We start from the raw sequence: 21292 nt of genomic DNA, 5'->3' as shown, positions 1-21292 counted from the left end.
AGAATGACCTCTTACTCATCATTCTCACTTGGTTGGTTTTGGACTATGAAATTATTAACAAGTCTACATTAGATTTATAAATGACTATAGGGTGTTTTCATAAAATTCTATAATTCTGGTTAATCATTTTAGAAATATGTACTTATCAATCAGGTGCAAGATCTTGGAATCTGACTCTGAAGTTACAGCCGCCTTTGACGGCTCGCATCATTAACTGCATATGCACAGGGATAAGCCTGTTGGCGCCTATCGTCCTCCTAGGCAGCTCACAGTAGTAATTATTGAATCCAAGCCTTTAACGAATGTAATTACAAATCCTACAGTTCAATTATGCGCTTAACTATAATAGGAAATTTCAAAGCAACTTTGTGTTTTTCATCCTTTTCTTTCAATTCACCTCGTCATTTAAATGTGATAAACAGAATTATAACAATGGTAACAATCACAAAATCTGATAAGCAGTCTTTCGCTTGGTATTAATTGATATTAGCGACACCATGCAGTCTGACTGACCTTGTGTTACTTTACAAGTAGTTATTATATAAATGTGGCGAGGTGGGACTGTACTACTTTTTGTGGTTTCATTGCGGTAAGGTAAGAACTATGTGCGTACTCGATAGCGCCATAGGAAGTGCTTATTCAATTCTATAGTAGATCACTTACTAAATTAAACACATTACACTTACTTTGTTTTCATAACATACACACATTATATATGATTCGTATTAGTTATTTTCATTTCATTAACTTCACATACATACTTACTCTGCTTCTATATACGCCTTTTGTTAGTTAACACACGTGTCAAATCCATGCTTCTCTCTTCACATTACAGAATCCACAACATGCCTGCAGAAAACCATGCCGCACGCACTATACCTTTAAAGTCCGCCAACCCTTTAGGTTTCGTAAGCTGAGCTGTCAACCGTTCCACTTCGCTGTAATCGCTGCCTGCAACGGACCCAGCATCTGAAGGTGCTCCACTTGCCGCTGACACAGGTCTTTCTTCACTCTTGGGCTGTTCTGGATTACGTTTGGAGGAAGGCGCTGGAGAAGGATGTGGCGGTGGCTTCTTCTCGGAGGAATCTTGTACTTCTTCGGGCTGCTTGACTGGTTCTGGATCTTTCCACGTAACATTATGGTGCGGAGTACTGCGAGCTGCTTCATTACTGATTGCACTACCCTCTCTGGAATCTTGGGAAGTCTGTTGAGAAGAGTGAACTAGTCTTATTTCTTTTCCGCCACCACTTTTTGTATTACTAGTGTCCTTCAGCACTGATTTCAAAGCTTGAGTGACAACTTGTTTCTCTGTTTGAGGTACCGTACATACCGGAACAGCTATAGGTACAGGAACATTAGCATACACATGAACAATTGCTTTCGCTTCATTTCCCACTTTCGTTGCTTCGATACTAGCAAAGTCTTTGGCACCGATTAATTCGAAAGTCCCCGTTCCTAAACGTGTATCTTTGGACAATGAGGTAAATAATTTACCGTCTTTAATGGCAACTGTTGTTTCTGTCGGAGAATTTGAAATTCCAGCTGCAAGTTCTTCTATAGTTATGGGAACTTGTGCAGCTGAAACACTAGCAGAACTACTACTACTATTATTAGTTGATGACATTTTCACTATTTCATTTTTAGTAGTTGTCTTCTTCGTTCTGGGCATTGGCTGTAACTTTCGTACAATACCACTTGTTTGGACCGAAGTTGAAACTTTCGCCGGTTTGTTATCTACATTTTCTTTATTAGGCACTTTTCTTACTTTTATATTTTCATATACAGTTTCGGTTGTAATAAGAATAGCTTCAGCTATCTGAGAACTGTCAGGTAGATTTGCTGGTTTTTCGTTTTGACTAACACTATTCGAAACACTTTCAGCATAACCATTACATTGGGTCGTTTCACTTATCACTTTCTTACCAACTTGATTTGCGTTTATTTTAGACTTAATATCTTGTCTAGCGGGCTTTTGAGGGACCTTCTTGATTGCTCCATGCTTCTGCATATCATTCTGTTTGATGACATCAGCGTTTCCAGAAGAATTCTGTTCTGGTAATTTGTTTACACTAGAAGGGATGATTTCATTCTTATCAATGATCTTCTTAGAATTTACATCAGCACTATCGGTATTTACACCAGAAATTTTCTTATTTGATTCTTGAATAGTCTTGGGCACTATGCCATTCTGTTCCGTAACAGAAACTACAGAATCAGGCTTATGAGGAAGAGAATTCTTCATTTCTTTCAGAATTTCCTTTAATTTCTGTTTCTCTTCAACCGATTGTTTTCTTATTAATTCATCGTACTTGCAGGCATTTCTAACTTCGTCTGATACATTAACTTGCATCGCAGTTTCTCTTTTGCTGTACGTGCTCTCCTGATCTTTTGATTTGACATCTACAATAGGTTTAGAAACTTTCTGTTCAGGCGCTGTTGAGTCACTCTTTTTGTGGGGGATCTTTTCTGGTGTGGCACCATTAAGATGCGACGAATTGTCTGAAAACACTGAACTATTACGCTGCTTTTCTACAGGTACAGATGCCATTTTAACATTAACATTCGCATCAGATATAATTAATTCATCTTCTCTCGTTTTTGCCTTATTTTCATCCTTTAAATCATAAGGTTTATTTATAGGCGATGCCAAATTTGTATTAATTTCTTTCTCTACTAGTATAGATGATCTTTTTACATTACCGTTCGCTGAGGACACTGGCGCTTTGTCATTACGTATGTTAATCTTGTTTTCCTCCCTAAGACTCTCTACAGTTTTTCCTCCTTGCCCAGATGACTGAATTGATTTCTCTGGCAATATTTTATCTTGTTTCTCAAGAATTTTGCTTGGCTCTTTTGCACTATTAATAGCAGTTGTTACTGAGACAACTACAGTTCCAGGTACCATTCTTGATTCACTGTTATTTTCCTTTTCCTTCTTTGCAACAGCGGATGGAAGCTGTGTTCTATCTTGAGAGGTACGTATATTCTCTCCTCTCTTTGCAGCGCCATCAAACTTCTTAGGGATGGCACCACTTGCATGAGGTGCTTTTTCAGGGGTTGTAACTTTGTTGTGTGGTTTCTCAATTGCCAACGATACATTGGAATTGACGGCTACAGGCATTTTCTGTATCTTTTCACGAGCTTCCTCTATTTGCTTCTCTTGTAAATTTTCATTCATTTTGGATTTCACTGGATCTTTTGTTCTTTCATCTTTCCTGTAGTTCAGTTCAGGACTTCCTGGCAAGACATGTTTTTTATTGCCATCAATTTCCAATTCGTCGTCTTCTAATTTCGAGCTGCGATTGAAAAAAGCAAGACGAGCCTTCCTCACTGCTTCAATGTCAGGCTCTTTACCAACCGGTTCTTCTTCATTCCTTTGAGCTATTTTTTCAACCGCATTTATTTTATTCGCGCTATCTTTTCTTCTAGCTTCATCTTGTTTTGTTATACCTCCAATGAAATTTGCTGGCATAACAGGAACATTTTGAGCACTTGCAGTCTTATTGGATATATCAGTATTTTGTTTGTCGAATAGAATATTTGTCGACCCGACCTCTGCTAATTTTTTTGCTAGTGGTGTATTACTATCCGAGCGGATTGCAACAGATGTTCCATTTGTTACTGCTACTTTCGAGACTTGTGTTTTTTCATTTCTTACAGGATTTCTGTTGCCGTCATGTTTATCTTGCTGTAAAATATCACTTATTATACTCGCTGTACTTTTTGGTTCACTATTTTGCTGCGAGCTGCGACTAGATTCTGCAACTTCTGTTTTATAAGCGTTTCTGGCTTTTTCGGTGGGAGAGCTTTTGACATCAGAAGTTTGTTCAAGTTTTGTTTGCGTTTGATTAACCATTTCATTCTTTCCTGTATTATTTGAATTTTTGTCTTTATTCATTTCGGAAACCGATTTTTGTTCTTTCTTTGTTTCTGGTAACGATGCTTTACTTTCTCTTTTCTGATTGATTTCTTCCTCTTCATCCTCAAATACTACTTTCTCTTCCCTCACAGCAGGTCTCCACATATCGCAAGCATCGCATGTTAGCCGCCAGCGTGGATTTTCCAAAGTACAGCGAGGACATATCCACAGAATGATTTTCTTAGCTTCCTGTAGTGGTTCAGGCGTTACTGGGGATGCGTCATTTAAAGAGGCGCTTGTTGGCTCTGCATCAACTTTTCTCTCATTCAAAGTGGAAGCTGGAGTACTAAAAACTGAACTAGCAGACTCTGATTGTTCTGCAATGGTTGGAATACTGGGACTTGGTGAATGGTGGCGTCTGTAGCGGTTAGCTTCATAGATTACCTGAGACTTAGGTTTTTCTTCTGCTTCGTTTGATTTAACCATTGATGGACCAGATATAGATTTAGTTTCTACAATATTAGCTGTTTTAATTGGGAGATCATTGTCTTGAATTCCTACAGGGTTGGAATGCTTCTTTTTTACACCAGGTGAACTTCCTGGTTGCTCTGTTGCTTTGGCTTTCTCAATTGCTACATTTTGTTTTGTGTCACGTTGCTGGCCTCCAGATTTTGAGCTTTCACCATTGTTACTACCAAAGGACAACTTCTTTTCCAAGTCCTTTGGAAAGAAACTGGAGTTAACAGTTATCTTAGAAACATTACTAATAGCATTAAAGAGGGAGATAAGTTCTCTAGTGGTGTTACGTTTTGGTGGTATGTCTGCTTTTGATTTCGAAGAATCTTCCTGGGCTAATGCTCGATTTCGTTGTAGTGAAGGAACTTCAGGAGAAGAATAATATTTAGCATCTTCCGCCGCAAGAAGGGCCTGTTCCCTTTGCTGCTCTCTTTGAACAATCTCGGCAGCTTCGCGATCTAGTTCGCTAATATTAGCCAACATGGAGACTTGCGATTTTCTTTTGTCTTCTTTCTCCTTCTTTTTCTTGTCTTCTGCTTTCTTGCTCTCTTCGCTTTTAAGAAAATTGGTAAATATGTTGAAAGAGCTTTCGTTCGAAATTGCACCGCTAGCTCTTGAATATCCAACCTCTGGCATCCACAATTCTTCCTTCTCCTTTTTCTTCTCTAAGCTTTTCTTTCCGCTGTCTTTAGTAATGCTGCGCTTGTACCACGGCCTTGGAGACATGGAAGCTTTATTTTCTGTATTCGGTGTATTTTCTTTCCCTGTTTCTACTTTGCCTGAAAGAAGTTTGTTTTGCTTCAAAACACCGCGTTCAAGTTTTAGTGAGTCATTACAAACTACGTCCTTTTTCTCTGGAATATTAATTGCATTTGATTCTGGTATATTTCTCCACCCTAGATTTGGACTTCCCGGAGGTGAGTTTATGCTTCGTCGTTTCGCTTGAGCTTTCAAAAACGCAATATTGTCAATAAGTTTTTGTCTCTCTTCCGGTGTTAACCGCGATCCTGTATTTTGTTGATTACTTGCTTGAATTTCTTTATCTTCTTTCCTTCGAGCATTTTTAACTTTGTTTTCAGTCTCTTCAATGTCAACATCATCCTCATCATCATCATCATGCATGGGTGGCTGTGGTGCTGGTCTTTTCTTCCCAAAACTTCCAAAAGGATTTCTAAACCTTCCAAGGGAATTATTTTTGGAATGTTCTTCAGTCTCAGGATTGGCTGCCGCTTCCGTCTGAATAGGTGGGGGTGGTGCGCGGCGTTTTCCCTTGACATGACAGTACGCTCCTGCCTTTTTGTCCTTTGATGATTCACTATTTGTTCTTCGATGAGACATGTTGCTAAACCGAAAGCTATCAGAGTCACCTTCTTGATTATCTTTCTCCCTTGACTTGTGTTCTAAAGAACTTGGAAGACTTAGATCATTGTAGTGACTTGTAGAGATCACAGGAGGTGGCGGTGCTTTGCGCTTTTTTCTACCGAAAGTAGAATTCTTACTGCCTGGAGAATCTCTGCCTTGTTGTTTCACTTCTTTAGTCAGCACACTCAAATTTGATATTTTAACCTCTTCTTCAACTTTGAGATTCGAACTTCCTTCTTCTTTATTAACTTCGGGAACATTTTTATCTTTATTAAGGGATATACTGCTTCCAAATAATCTATATTTTCTCTTTAACGTGAGATTTTTATCTAACTCACGTATCCTATCTCTTTGTCGAAGTCTCTTTCTGTATGTATCTGTGTCGGGGCCGACACTAATTCTTTTCTCTGGACGAAACGGTCCTCTATAGAAATGTCCTGGAACAAACGCAAAACTACTTGCAGTACTCACTAGCGTGTTTATACTAACGCAGCTTGAACTTTGACTTTGAAGTTCTGGTGCACCTAACTTATGTGTACCATTTTTAACATATGAATCATCTTTTCCTTTACGAAACCACTTAAAGAACGAAAAAATACCGCTCTTTTCTCTTCGCGACACAGAGTTGGTTGTGTATGATGATGACGCTGAAGCGACACTTACAACATCATCTGAAGTAACTGGCTTTGATGTTGATGCAGATTCTTTATTCTTCTCGGAATAAATAGCATCCACAACATCGTCAACCTCACCTTCTAACGAGGAATCTACTATATTTCTTGGGTCAGGGGCTTTAGCTTCATCCTTCTTTGTAAATTTTTTCATTTTATTTTGTTCTTCCCCACCATCTTCTACTCTTTCTTTGTATTCCTTGACTTCTTCTTCCGTCTCTTCTTCTTCCTCTTCTATTATCGGAGTTTCCACATCACTTCTATAACTGCTTCCTGCTTCTACTTCAAACGAATCGTTACTTTCATGGTGCTCCAAGTGAAATTCCTTGGTGGTTGAACTGGTAATCACAGATTCATAACAACTCAGTACATCAGCAGATTCATAACAGCTTGACACATCAAATGATTCACAAACACTACTTGCTCGGACTGATTCATAACATGTCGTCGCTCCAATTGATTCGTAACAACTCGCCACTTCAACACTATTAATATCCTGGTTATTAATATCGTCAGCTAATAGTTCACTTGTTAAAGCTGATGAATCATTAAAACAAGACACACTTCTACAGTCTGAAAACTCGTACAGATCATCATCTCCATTTGCATCAAACCAGCTGTAAATGCTACCGTAATCCTTGTCACTGTTTCTGGAAAGCGGTGGTATAGTCCTAGTATCACTCCCACTATTTTTTCTGTCGTAAATTGATTCACTTTTAAGAATGCCTTTTGGTGGAGGTTTTTGTACACAATTCTCTGGTACAGCTTGGGATAGAAGTCTTTGTAACTCTTTTTTCCGTAATGGTCTTTCCACTGGAGGTTGTGGTGGATCCTCCGCCTTTCCTTTAATCTCTCGTCGTCGGCTTGATTGGCTTGTCACAGGCTGAAAGCATACGAAGGGTATGTATCAACATTTTTTTTTAAATATTTGTCCATCCGTTCTTGAAGCAAATATGTTAGTACAACCAGCCTCACACATGCGAGACAAAAAAATTCTCTCTCGTTTTTTTAAAACAACAAAATGTATAATCTTACACTGCACACAACTAAACTGGGGGAAGACACACTGAGTAATCATTGTGGCCCTCAAAAGGTGAAAATTACAAACAACAGTCCTCGTGTGTTCCACAGTAATGTGTATCTCTTTCATGGCCACATCATTCCACACAGTCAAAGGGGCATGAAGCGTCTACAGTACAAAGACAGAAAAACCATGCGTACGCAACTGTCATTCAGTTTCAAGCATGGATCACACATATACGTTGAACAAATAGTGTTCTTTTGCCTGATGAAGCTAAGGCATTGTCAGTGTATGCACACAAATATTCCCACAAGGAATGGAATATGGGGGTACAATATTTTTGTATGTATAAACTATGATCAAGTAAAAGTAATATGATATTAATAAAACACAGCGATTATCCAATAGAAACAAACAAACAAAAAAGTAATAAATAATCTTTATTTATTTTAGAATATTCTTAAAAATATATATTTCTAAAAATACGTACAGTGAAGTAAAAATACTACTTGCCCTTCATTTTAGAATATTGAAAAATGTACTCTTTAACACTATGTATATACGACTTTCAAAATATTAAATACTGAAATGAAAAATTATTTTAACTATGATATGAAATGAAAACTGATTTACAAAAGTTTTTTTTTTTTTTTTTTTAAATGTACATTTTCCCAATATGTTAGGACTTAATACAAAAGTTAAATAAGCAGTTACATAATTAGCTCTCAAACAACATGAAAACACTCATGCAAAATCACATTACATTAATCAATGTATGTTTGTTTATAGTATTTGAAACTAAACCAATTTTCGATTATTTCTGTACAATATTTCGATTATTTCTGTAATTCAATATTCAGTACAAACTGAGGCTCCAAACAAGTTTAATTTTGTCAGAAACTTTGCCATGATTCAACAATTGAAACTAATGAAGCTTTTTCAACTATTTTTGATAAGACAATGTTTATACAAGATCATGCTTTAATACTTTCTAATCACATGGTTCAAATGTTTAATATATTTTCTTGCATAGTGTTTGCTTATTTCTGACACAAACACGTCACACTGAAATATGAATATTAGGTGAAAATGAAAATTAAATAAATATTCTCTTATACATTTCCACGTGATATATACTTCAGTCATCCGAAAAGGTAACGGTATGTCTTAGTCTTTACTGAGTGAAAACTAGTATATAAACAACATATGCCGCATAAAGTATTGCGGTATGTCTCAGCCTTTACTGAGTGAAAACTAGTATGTAAACAACAGATACTGCATAAAGTATTGCGGTATGTCTTAGTCTTTACTGAGTGAAAACTAGTATATAAACAACAGATGCTACATAAACTATTACGGTATGTCTCAGTCTTTACTGAGTGAAAACTAGTATATAAACAACAGATGCTGCATAAAATATTATTTACATTTTTTCCGGTGCAGTACTGTTTTATCAACTGGCGACATATATATGTTTTCACAGTTTTCACAAATAACTAAGAACGATTTATATATATTAATTAATTAAAATGTCCATGTTAACAATGAAGAGTTAAATCGATTTCTGTGATCAGAATTGTGAGTTTTACACAAATTCGATATAACCAAATTTGTATTCATTAGTTCTAAATTTTGTTAATTTATACTATTAATTGATTATCCACACTATTAACGGATAAATGGTGAGCTGCATAAGTAAAAAAAAAATAATAATAATAAAAAAGTAAATAAATAAAAAAATAAAATAAAATAAAAAGCCTTTAAAATGGTGAATTAGAAAAGCAAGAAAGTAACCAAAGCTGCAAAATTTAACAGCATCTAAGTATGAGAAGTCATTCTGCGTTGTGATATAAACATATATTTCATAACTCAACATACAGTAAAAAGAGACTAAAATATTCTGGATGATCTTGGTTTATACACTAAGAATATAGCTTCCAATATACCTAAAGAACTCTAATTGTTATTAAATGTGTCTGAGTAATGTTAGTAAGAATATCTGTTGTGCTATAAAAACTGCGAATCAATCAATTTCAAATGATGCTCCTACTGACATAGAAAGAGTAAACTTTTTTTTTTTTTTTTTTAAACACAAATACTTATGCTAACTAAACTGTTAGTGTCATAAGAATGGATACTGAAGTATTATAGTTACTTTTAACTCTCTTTACATTTTTCTTAGTATCTACTTTAGTACCGATGATGATAGTTTGGTTAGCGAAAATGTTTAAATTTTGAAAAATTAGATGCTTTTTCTAATAACAGTAGAATAACAATTTAACGCGATTATAGCTTATTGTGAGTGCGAATGCATTCTTTGATGTTTTTTGACTCGGAAACGTTCTAATGATTCTCTTAAACCCTTAAAGAAGAAAACATTACACAATCATGCATTGGACATGCCATAAGAATCAAACGTAATTAATTTAATAATGCATAACATATTTTAAAAATTTCCATGATATAATGACAAGAAAAACTACTTTACACATCTCTAAAAGCAATCACAATGTATTTCTAGTCTTTTCTTACAAAGAAATTTATAGTAATACCATTTTCTTAACGTTGACACGTTTCAAGTTAAAAGTGGTTGTACGAAATTCTCACTGTAAATCACACGAAGTGTGCAGTTGGTTTTGCCATTTTATTATTTTTAGATATAATGCATCAAATTAACAAGAATTACGCAAAGCAATAAGCACGTATAACATGACTTTAGTTACGTTGTTTCGCTTATTAACACAACTAAAGAAAATGATCGATGTACATCGAAACAGAAGAACGTTGTGACAAACACAAAAGACAACAATATTATTAAACATTTCTACCAAGGAATAACACACACTATCAGTGAACAAGGACATCAGTCTAAATACACAGTGACGTATTTACAAGAAGAAATAGCAAAATTGTATTGTTTGCTCATCTTGCATTATGTCAGAAAGTGCCCATATAACGACACAGTCGCAACTTATCTATTGTCAGAGGACAATTATAGGTTATATCATTAAGAAATTTTAATATGAAATCGCAGTATTCTTAAGTTTGCTACTTATCGCAGCAAATAATTAGTGAATCGCCGTTAACGCTTTAAAATATTAAGCGGAAAACAAGTTATCAGGTGATTTAATTTGTATTAAAGTGTAGGTAGTTTAAGCTGAAAGGAAAGTGGAGACATTATTTAAAAGTCTTATTTTGTCCTATGTTAACTTAATACTTTGGATTACGATTTCACTGTGAACATATAAGGAAAACAAAAGTAAAGACATATTTAGACATCTCATTTTAATTTTGGATTTCGGTTTTACTGTGAACAGACAAAGGAAAAGAAAGTAGAGACATTATTTAGAAATCTCATTTTAATTTTGGATTTCGGTTTCACTGTGAACAGACAAAGGAAAAGAAAGTAGAGACATTATTTAGAAATCTTATTTTAATTTTGGATTTCGGTTTCACTGTGAGTGAAAAACACAAATCATACTATTTAGATCTTTATGGCAGAAGAATGATGTATTAAGTCAAGAAAATACCAAAAAAGATGTAATGACGAGGAATCAATATGGCAAATCTACAAAATAAAATAAAAGATCGTTCTCATGAATCAATTAAAATAAAAAATAAATAAAAGAGTCCGAAATAAATACGAACTTAAACAGGAAGCACTGTATACCGTAATCGTAGACTACAAACTGAAAAGCAGAATAAACTGGAAGATACTATTCAGGCACGTAGCCAGTATTTCGTGAAGGAAGGGGGGGGGGGGGGTCCGTGACATGAAATACTGTGATCATCACACCAGGGGCTCGATCATTCTAAACTATTTTACTGGAACATATATTGGTTCGTTTAGCCAGGATTTCGTAACGGGGGGAGGAGGGGCGTGATATGAAATTCTGGAGGCTCAGGAGCTTGGTCAATGTAAACTACTTTACCATCAACATATATTGATTTGTTAGGACAATAAAATGAGGATATGTTGGTAAGTATTTTAATAACAAACTATGAAGAAATCTCGAGTAATAAAAGAATAAAAAAAGTATTGAAAAAGATTTTACAATATTTATGTTTCTTTCGTTGTTCATTCAAATATAACAATTTTCCTTTCATTATGATCTCAACTATTATGAAAAGTACATATTCACTATTATAAAAATACATACTCAATAAAGCCTTGTAAAATATTTTACAATATCTGCGTTCCTTTTTCTGTTGAATCAAATGCTAATAAAACTCCTTTTCCATATAAATTTTTGTTTTTATTATTCCGTCAATTACTGTCGGTTCCAAATGACAGGTTAAAGGAGCAGTAGAAAATTGTCTTTGAAATAACATGTTTGATTCTGCAAGGATACGATGACGAAAAATTATGATAAAAAATGTCCACGCTGTTACTCAACGGCACTATGCTTTCGGAAGCTTGAAATCTCCCTGACTAGTAGCAGAAATTCTGTAACTTTTCTAGAAATTTCAAATTCCCTCACTCTTCCATGATATCTCGCTCACCTCGCCACCGTGTATTGCAAGTAATACAAATCTCCTCATAAGAAAGAATAACCAAAAGCTTTCTGTAGTGTTTTTTTTTTTTTTTTTTTTTTTTTTTTAAATTTTTAACGCTGATCCTTCTTTTTTCATTTCATTTTGTTTCATCCTTCCTTATTTTTTTTTTCATTTCTGGTCTCGAAGGGGGGGGGGGCTTCCGGCCCCTTCCTGGCTACATGCCTGTACTATTGAAACATTTGGTCAATATTTTTTAGTTGAAAATGTGCTGTTTGATAGATTTCAAATATATACTTTGTAGAAATTCAGACGATATATACAGCATAAGAACACATATATTCAACTTTTATACTTTAAAAATCAAAAGTGTACCAGGTAACAGTTACTTGGTTTAACTACGTCTATAAGAGCATTCGTGAACTGTTTCAGACATTTATTCTGTGGCTTTTTTCACACGATAAATCACTTACCTGAAGATAATCGAATCACTTAATGAAAACATCTTGCATTTTTGGCACAAGGATCAAAAGTTTTTTTTTTTTTTTTTTTTTTTTTTAAGTGTCTTCATAATTTGTTTGTTTTGGAATCAAAATTCCGGCAGAGAGTTATTGATGTAAGTACTGGAGTTTTAGTAACTCTTCTGTAGGCTCATACTGTGTGACTTTTACATAGGGACTTCTTTTTCATTCTAAAAACAAGTAGTGCTCAAATAAAACTCACATATAGTTTCGTTCTACCGAAGACCTCAGAATAAGTGGCTAAACCAGTTCAGCAAAACTCTTATTACGCCCTTAAACGAAGTAACTGCTACTTATTACTTTTAAAATATATTTAAAAGTGTGTCAATTATTTTCTTGAACTAACGGTTCAACTTGTAATCCATTTGCTGTTAACGAAAATATTGCCAATGTTTACACTAGGGTTGGACCCATCATTGTTACATACTCCTCTAATATGTTTAGTTTTTTAATGTATCGGGAGACATTATATGAGAATATTAAATCTCTGATATTTTTTGAAGTACTTTATTGTATTAAGTAAGTCTGAAAGGACAGGAAAGGATAAAGAAATTGCTCTTTGTAATTTTATAATATTTTCAAGCATACTTTTTTTTTTTTTTTTTTTTTAGTTATTTCAAACCGTAATATTATGTAATTAATACATTAGATGTTAATAAAGCATGTACAATATAGTTATTATTGTCATTTACCTTGCCTTCAGGGAGACCCCTGGTCGAGTCTGGTGGAGATACCGCATATTTCCGTGAAGGGTACGTTCCTGCATGAACCACAGGCGTGCTACGTTGGCTTCCACCATCATGTGGTTCATGGTTAGTAGTTGATGATATAAAACCTAGAAGCAAAAATCAAACATAATCAGGGAATAATCTTCGCTAGAAGCCTACGGGAGTGACCTCCCATAGAATGCGAAAGACAGCCAATATTTGCTAAAATGTTCATTTGTATTTAAGCTCAAATGCTAAAGTTTACTTGTGTCTTGGGTTCAAAACGAAAGAATGTCCATGGCCAATGGTGGTTTTTGAGTTCTATTGTTATAAGCTACGGGAAGAATGTGTTGATTCTTGAAGTCACATCTGTAATAAAATTCTGATGACTGTAGAAATAACATTGGAATGTTTACCGATGAGATTTCCCTCGTGAACCGCCACTGCCCATGGCTTAAAGAAACTTTTCGCATTGGGAGTGTTTAAAATTATGAAAGAAGAGAAATACACTAACACATAACAGAACCACTTTATGTTATTTTTACTTTGTACTTATTATTTTGAAAGACATAAAGTTTTTTAATGGAAACTATTTAAGCTAATGTGAAGCTGTAGTACTTTCGTTATAGATATTCTGAAAGTGATAAATAATATAGAGAAATATTTCAAATATATAGGTTATTTTTTGTTCAATTATCGTGATATCATTTATTTAGAGATATTCACTAGTTACTTTCTTCATCAAGCAGTCTCCATTGCTCGTAAAATTCATTTATATTCGTTTGAATTACGTCAAGCCACCTCAATCTAAGTGCTAAGTCTTTCAAACTGAGCACTGTTTATATATTTAAAATAGAAATCAACAACCAAAACGACAAAGAAACGAAACAACCAGAACTATTTCATACGTAAAATTTAGGATGATATAGTAGTTGAATAGCTGGTACGCATAGTCCTAAATTAAGATCCTATTGGGGAAACACAATCTAAATCATCTCTGTTTTGTCGTATACGAATGGTCTGTACGAAGACAGGTTATAAAACCATTTATCTAACTACTCCGTAGGGGCTTCTAAGCCAGTACAAAGAGGCAGGGTAGCCTGTTCCCTTCCCCTGAGGTTCAAAAGGATATATGAAGAAACATAAATTTGCAAGCTGAAGTGAAGAAGACTAAGAATCAGGATTAGATATGAGAACTAAGTAATCACGGCATCATTTTCTAAATGTTAATTTGTACAGTCAACTGAAGAGAAAATAATATAATTTCCAAACAAACTACGTAAAGTTATTATTACTAGTCACTTTTGTTGAAAACTGTACATATCATTTAATATTCTTCCGATATAAGGCACTCTGACTTCTTACTAGTGATGTAAAACGAAAAAATCCATTACATTTTTCTGAAAGAAAAAAAACTGTGTCCGCAATGAAAGGTATCTGATTAAGAAATTGATATTTATTAAAAACGCTACGCAATCATTTAACTCATTGAACTCTATACTAGCAAGTTTCAAAAATTTGATTATATAATGCATTATGCACTTTTATATATAAAATAAAGTGGAAATAATGCTTTTCATTTATTTGGAGAAATATGATGAATTCTCCATTTTAAACAAGACGGATTTTTTTTTAAGCAGCAAAAATGAGGGAATTCAGTGCAAAATCTTTTACGAAATAACACACAATATTGTACTAGCTATGTATATCGATGTATGAAATGCGGGAGATTAACGTTTTCTGAAAACTTTCGGGAGTTTTCTTTTCCAACATAAAATTTTGAAGAAAATCAATAATAAAGATTTTCCATAATAATCCTACGACTTTGATCCTTGTATATTAAATGACAAAACTACATGAATGTAACAGCTATCAGACAATATTGCATATTACATTACACTACAGATGTAGAAAACAAAGATGTTACATATTACAATATCTTAGATCAATATAGTATGTTCTTATTTTAAAAGTATCATTTCTCAGAAGCAAAATACTATTCATTGAAGCAAAACATTATACAATTATACAAAATTTGTGGAGTCAGTTTCTGCTAATCAATGGTCTCAGCGAAAAAGAAAATGACAGAAAGGAAAAAGCCTTTCCAAAAACGGAAAATTTTCCTGAAAGAAAAAAAAATCAATATTTAAATTATTCACTTTCTATACACGGTTTCGATTTCAATAATGGCGAATTTGTTCATTTTGATATATATATATATATATATATATATATATATATATATATATATATATATATATATATATATATATATGGTGTTTCAAAACAACACCAACAATGTTTGGAAGGTGATTCCTGACATCAAGACAAGACAAAAAGTATATAAGAACCTGAGTACACAAATACTTCCTTTCGAAGTTATAGGCTTCCGAAAACATAAAAAATTGAAATTTAATGATCCATAGCTTCAAAACTATGGGACGTATCGTAGTCGGCTCAAGACTTCACTTAGGAACTAATATGTGCACTATCCAAAAAGACATGTTTCAGAATCCTAAGGTACTCACGCAGCAATTTTTGCGGAGAGAGTTTGGCTACGGGGATTTAATTTGAAGTACTCACCAACTACATCTATAAAAATTGCTGCGGAAGTACCGCAGAACTCTGGCGCATGGATATTTGGATAGAGCACATATTATAGTTCCTATGTGGTCTTGACCCGACTACGGCAGTTCCCATAGTATTGGAGCTATGGACCTTTAAAGGTAGTTGTTCGTTCATTGTTTCATATTTTCGGCAGGCTGTAACTCCGAAACGAAGTATTTGTGCACCCAATTTGATTTGTACTTTTTGTCTTATCTTGGTGCCAGGAATCACCTCTCAAACGTTGTCGGTGTTGTTTTGAAACACCCTGTATATCTTGAATAAATTACCATGCTCATCAACGAGCAAATTGTTAATAAAATCCTGAATATTCCTTACAAATAAATAGTACAGATAGTAAGAAAACACTGGGTTGATTAGGCTACATGTCGAAGATTGTACACTATAGTCTACAGACCAAAACTAGTTGAAGTGTAATATGCAATTATGTAATAAAAAGAAAACATGTACCTTCGTGTATTCTTATTTTTAGAATCCTTATAATTGCAAAGTCTCATACGGTTTTGGTATCTTCATCAGCGTGGACATCTCTTTTTGGGTAGTAAACCGAGTGGACAGTCGCACGTTAATTTCTTTAATATCTTCATCATAAATGTCTGACTTAACAACTTCTTAAATTTACTGCAAAAATTCCAAAGAACTCTCTCATTCACTAGAAAATTACACTGATAGACTAGTAAAAAAAAAAAAAAATCCTACAAACGTATGTATTAACTCAACTCACCAAGTTATAATTCAGAGTATGTGAATATCCACTTGATTTACTAGGCCTAATGAAAAAGGTGACTTGATGAAGATACCAACACGATATGAGATATAGGGTCTAGCAATTATTGTATAAGGATTCTAAAAGTAAAAATACGCACAGGTATGTGAGATTTATTTACTTTCTATTAGAACAAAACAGCTTTCATGATATTGTTTGAAATTTCGAAAGTTCATGATTAATTAGCGATTAAATAAAGTAATTAATTATTAATATATATTAAATAACAGTTATCAGTAACAATATATTATGAAGATAGACCAGCGACGCAATTAGGCTAGTTGTCGCCCGAGACAAGAATCGCCTTACACTTCCCCCCCCCCCTGATCAACCAAACCCAAACACTTCCCAACTACACTGATATTAGCATCACACAGCGATTCTCCATTTTCATTTTTTTTTCAAGTGATAAAGCTTGATTTCAAAATTGCAATACATAATTTAATTTTTAGTACAACATAGGACACCATACTAATTAGTATTTGATTGCTAAATAATCTGAGAATACCATGTTTGACATATTCTTATAGTCTCATCATAATAGTTAAAATCACAATGTTTTTAGAATTATATCGGAATGTGCATATGTGTAGAATGAATCAACAATCTGTTGTTTTAGAATAATAACAAACAGTCAAGCTGTTGTCTCGAGTATTATACTCGGACATTTTACAAATCTCTTAAATCGACGTAAGTTAAATGAAAACACAAAAAGCTGGAACTAAAATTTAACTTTGCAGGTTCTTTTGGCTGCAAAGGTTTTTACGATGTCCTCAAAAGATAGCTTTGAAGCTAACTTATGCTCTATGGATATGATCCTAATGTTGGTAACTCGTTGTTGTTCTTTTTTTTTTTTTTTTTATCTTTAGTTTGCTAAAACTCCTTTCCTTGCCTTCTAGTGAAAATAAATATTTATTCAGTTTTGCGTCCCCTCCCCAATCCGTCGTCCAAGACATAAGCCCCGTTTGTCCCCTTCCTAGTTACGTCACTGAGATAGACACTAAACTATGGCACTTCTTAAAGCAACATCGTATCTAAAAGTAAGATTTCTACAGACATAAATCTTCAGCAAACATACACCCGTTATTTATATTCTTTAGAATATAAGATGATTTTACTATATATTGGTATTTTCCAAATAATTATATGATAAAGGAAGCGGAAGAAGATGCCATTAGGAAGACAAAGGATTTACTAAATAAGTTCTAACAAAGGACGAGCAGAAAGCACCATGTGAAAACAGCTATATATACAAAATCCCTGACTTACCTATGTTAGTAGAAAAACTAAGATATTTGTATCTGGTAAAACATGTATGGCTTACTGTTATTCCTTTACTTGAATAATTTACGTTAAATGTCTTTAGTACATGTTAGGGAAGTCTTTATTTCTCTACTTCAATTCTTTATTTCAGGATATATAATAATAATAATAATAATAATAATAATAATAATAATAATAATAATAATAATAATAATAATAATAATAATAATAATAATAATAATAATAATAATTATTATTATTATTATTATTATTATTATTATTATTATTATTATTATTATTATTAACCATTAAAAGTATTTTCAACTGCAAATTGTACAACAGCTCTGTGTTATTACAGAATATTCGTCAGAAACAATTACTACCTCCTGCTGTAAATGGATGTTATATAAATAAGAAAGGCTATGGCAGTTGCTTCTAAATATTATCCTAAGGAACCTTAAGCTTAAATTTACCATCGCACCTAAAGGAATATAAATGATATTGTTGAACCTGCTATCTGGAATTAAAAAACAAAAGGCGGGCGTCTAAAATGCAAACACAATTTGGCAATGTTGTGCGCGGTGTTGCCATTTTGACATTTAGGTGTATACCACACGGAGAGAGAGGTATAAGACACTTATGACTTACAAATGTTCACGTGGTTTAACATTTCTTTCAAAGAAGTTACGTTTTTAACAAGATAGCGAAAAATAGGGTGAAAAAAATAGAGAAAAAGTTACCTGTTCAATTGAGGAAAGAGCTGATCCACAAGACACAAACCAGAGGGTCTCTTCGATGGTGCTTATCTAAATAATACGGGAAAGAAATGTGCATATTGTTGGGAGTGGTGCGTTACTGAGCTTCCTGTAGACAAGACTAGGAGTTCGCCGCCCCGCAATGAGCTAATTTTAGACAACGTGACGTTTTTCTCTCTTCTTCCTGCTCTCCTGCCAAAAGTTTACAACAGAGTTGCTATATACAAAGAAACTTCTTAAGAGTCATTGCACGATGCTCTGGTACCTGCATCTCGGCATCTGAAGGATCTGGGTATTGGGTTCAAATTCCATTATAGAGCAGGAGGTGCTTATAGGAACCTGAGTGCAACTGAAGCCACGAAAAGTATCGATAGCCACGAGCCACGAAAAGTCTTTTTCTTTTTATTTATAATCCACATTTTATATTTGTAATAATACAATAAACGTGCGCAGTCGTCAGTAAACGTGCGCATTATGAATATACTCGGATCCATAATTGAGTAATTTGAGTATCGGTACGATTTTCTTAATTTTCAAATAATTTTATTTCCGTGTGTTCAAATAATCCGTACACTTGGTTTATATGAAGTATTGACAAAAGAACATATCCCCAGTAGTACACTTAATAGATCCTACTTAGGTTAAAGATCAGGAATTAGTAATTGTATAAAGTTAAACAAGTGGCAATGTTACGTGTACACAACGTGAAGAAGTTTGGTTTGTATGACGTGCTATTTTCTCAATTAATATCGTAATCGGAAGTGATAGATTTCTACCACTTCTGGTTTTATTAGAGACATTAGAGTATGGATAAAATATATTCTTGGGACGCTTAATTGATTGCAGAAAACCACTTCTCGCTATCTATTATTGCATTTATTCTATAACAATTAAGGTTAAAATCGGAAGTGGTTGATTTCTACCGTTTCAGGTTTGAAATGATGGTTAAAAGAGAAGATGGTACGTATTCTTGGAATGCTAAATCGATTACACAAAAATCGTTTCTCACTATCATTTATCGTTTTTGCTCTGTGTGGATCAATATTAAAACCGGAAGTTGTACATAGGGATGAAATCGAGACGAGATGACATGGAATTGCATGGATTTCGTTTCGGTTTACAAATAGCACTCCCCGACTCAATATTGTCTCGAGAGGAAACTACATTTTACAGTACAGTCCACGTAGAACGAGAGAGAGAGAATTTTTAAAACACTAACTGGTTAGTAAAAAGAAACTTTTATCAAGTCAACAGAAGTGGTAATTGCCTCCTTTCTCTCATGTACATGACTATAACTTCGGTTATCCAAGGGTAATTGTTCCATCATCTTATATAGGTGAACAATGTAACAAATTTTGAGTAAAAGTAATTTCAGTTATTTTTAAATCGATTTTTTTAGATAAGACTGGGCTTGGTCTCGTCTCGAGTTACAAATGTCGGTCTCGTCTCAGTTTATGAAGGTTCGTCTCGATCTCGGGAGACGAGATTTGAGACTAGTTTCAAATTTAGTACTATTCCTAGTTGTGTATTTCTATCACTTCTAGTTTCTGTAGAGAGTTAAGGATGAGAGATGACACGTATTTTTGTGACGCTTAATCGATTACAGGAAATCGCTTTTCCCTATTTATTACCATTTACGCTCTATAGTGGTCAGTAAGTTAGCGGTTAAAACCGGAAGTGGTTGATTTCTACCGCTTCCGGTTTGAATACCTCCTCTATCAACGAACTCGATTCCTAAGATTTGGCTTTCTACATCCTGGCCAAAACTGATGGTGATCCATCTAGTATATTTCTTGAGACATTTTGTGTTCCGGACGGAACGGATACACGGACAAAATTGTTTCCTGGATGAACGGACAGCCGGGGTAAATATATAAAAGAATTTTGGTATATTAAACTTCTTAAAAGTGCGTTAGCCCCATGTATTTTGTATCGCTGACCAACCAACAATGTCATATTTTATCAAACAGTTTCGAGTGTGTTTTCCCGATCACAAGTTAACTTCTTTCGTAGCCCTACGTTAGCACTTAAGTTGGTTGGGAAATGCTCGGCCAAGCCCTACGTTAGCACTAAGTTCGTTGGGAAATGCTCTGCAAAGCCTTACGATAGCACTTAAGTTGGTTGGCAAATGATCGGCAAAGCCCTACGTTAGCACTTACGTTGATTTGGAAATTCTCTGCAAAGCCCTACGTTAGCACTTAAGTTGGTTAGCAAATGGTCGGCTAAGTCCTACGATAGCACTTAAGTTAGTTGGCAAATGGTTGGCAAAGCTGCTAATTACAACACAGGGCCAATGTTGATAGTTGGCTAGCCTATCGTTTCCCACTACTGAGTCTTCTGTCTGCGCTGATAGAGATATAGATGCGCTTTGCTGGTGGTTGTATTTACATTGGTGGACACAGGTAATTTAAAATCGCACACATTTTCTCAGTTTTTCCCTCATGTGTTCAATATGACAGGTACAATGAGGAAATATAGCGCTTTTGGAATCTTAATGCGGTGACAATATTTTAAAGTTTCGAAATTGGATACGTGAATTTATTTAATGAAGATAGAAAATGAACAATTGACTAATAAAATTATAATAGGAAGTATACTAAGCTCAATTTCAAGCGAATATAGGAATTATAACATATATAAAACATTTATTTAATTTCATAAAGTTAAATTCCAATCAACAGAATAATAGTGGACATACGCAATTTAAACTAAACTTAATATATGAGAAAGTT

At 34.2% G+C, this 21292-nt stretch overlaps 1 protein-coding gene across 1 annotated transcript in view; it reads right to left on the bottom strand.

The window, feature by feature from the left end:
• LOC145686423 (uncharacterized) overlaps positions 1-21292 on the bottom strand; it is a 119048-nt gene that overhangs the window by 35766 nt on the left and 61990 nt on the right. The window contains exons 4-5 of the mRNA XM_081759720.1: positions 13137-13279; positions 880-7291 (exon numbers count right to left, since the gene is read on the bottom strand). Coding sequence (XP_081615846.1) covers positions 880-7291; positions 13137-13279 — 6555 coding nt within the window. The remainder of the gene's footprint in view (positions 1-879; positions 7292-13136; positions 13280-21292) is intronic.

This window comes from Thermobia domestica, chromosome 1 (genome assembly GCF_964235325.1).
Source record: "Thermobia domestica chromosome 1, izTheDome1.hap1.1, whole genome shotgun sequence".
NCBI lineage: Eukaryota > Metazoa > Arthropoda > Insecta > Zygentoma > Lepismatidae > Thermobia > Thermobia domestica.
The sequence above is the reverse complement of the archived record's forward strand: the minus strand, read 5'-3'. Positions and strand labels throughout refer to the sequence as shown.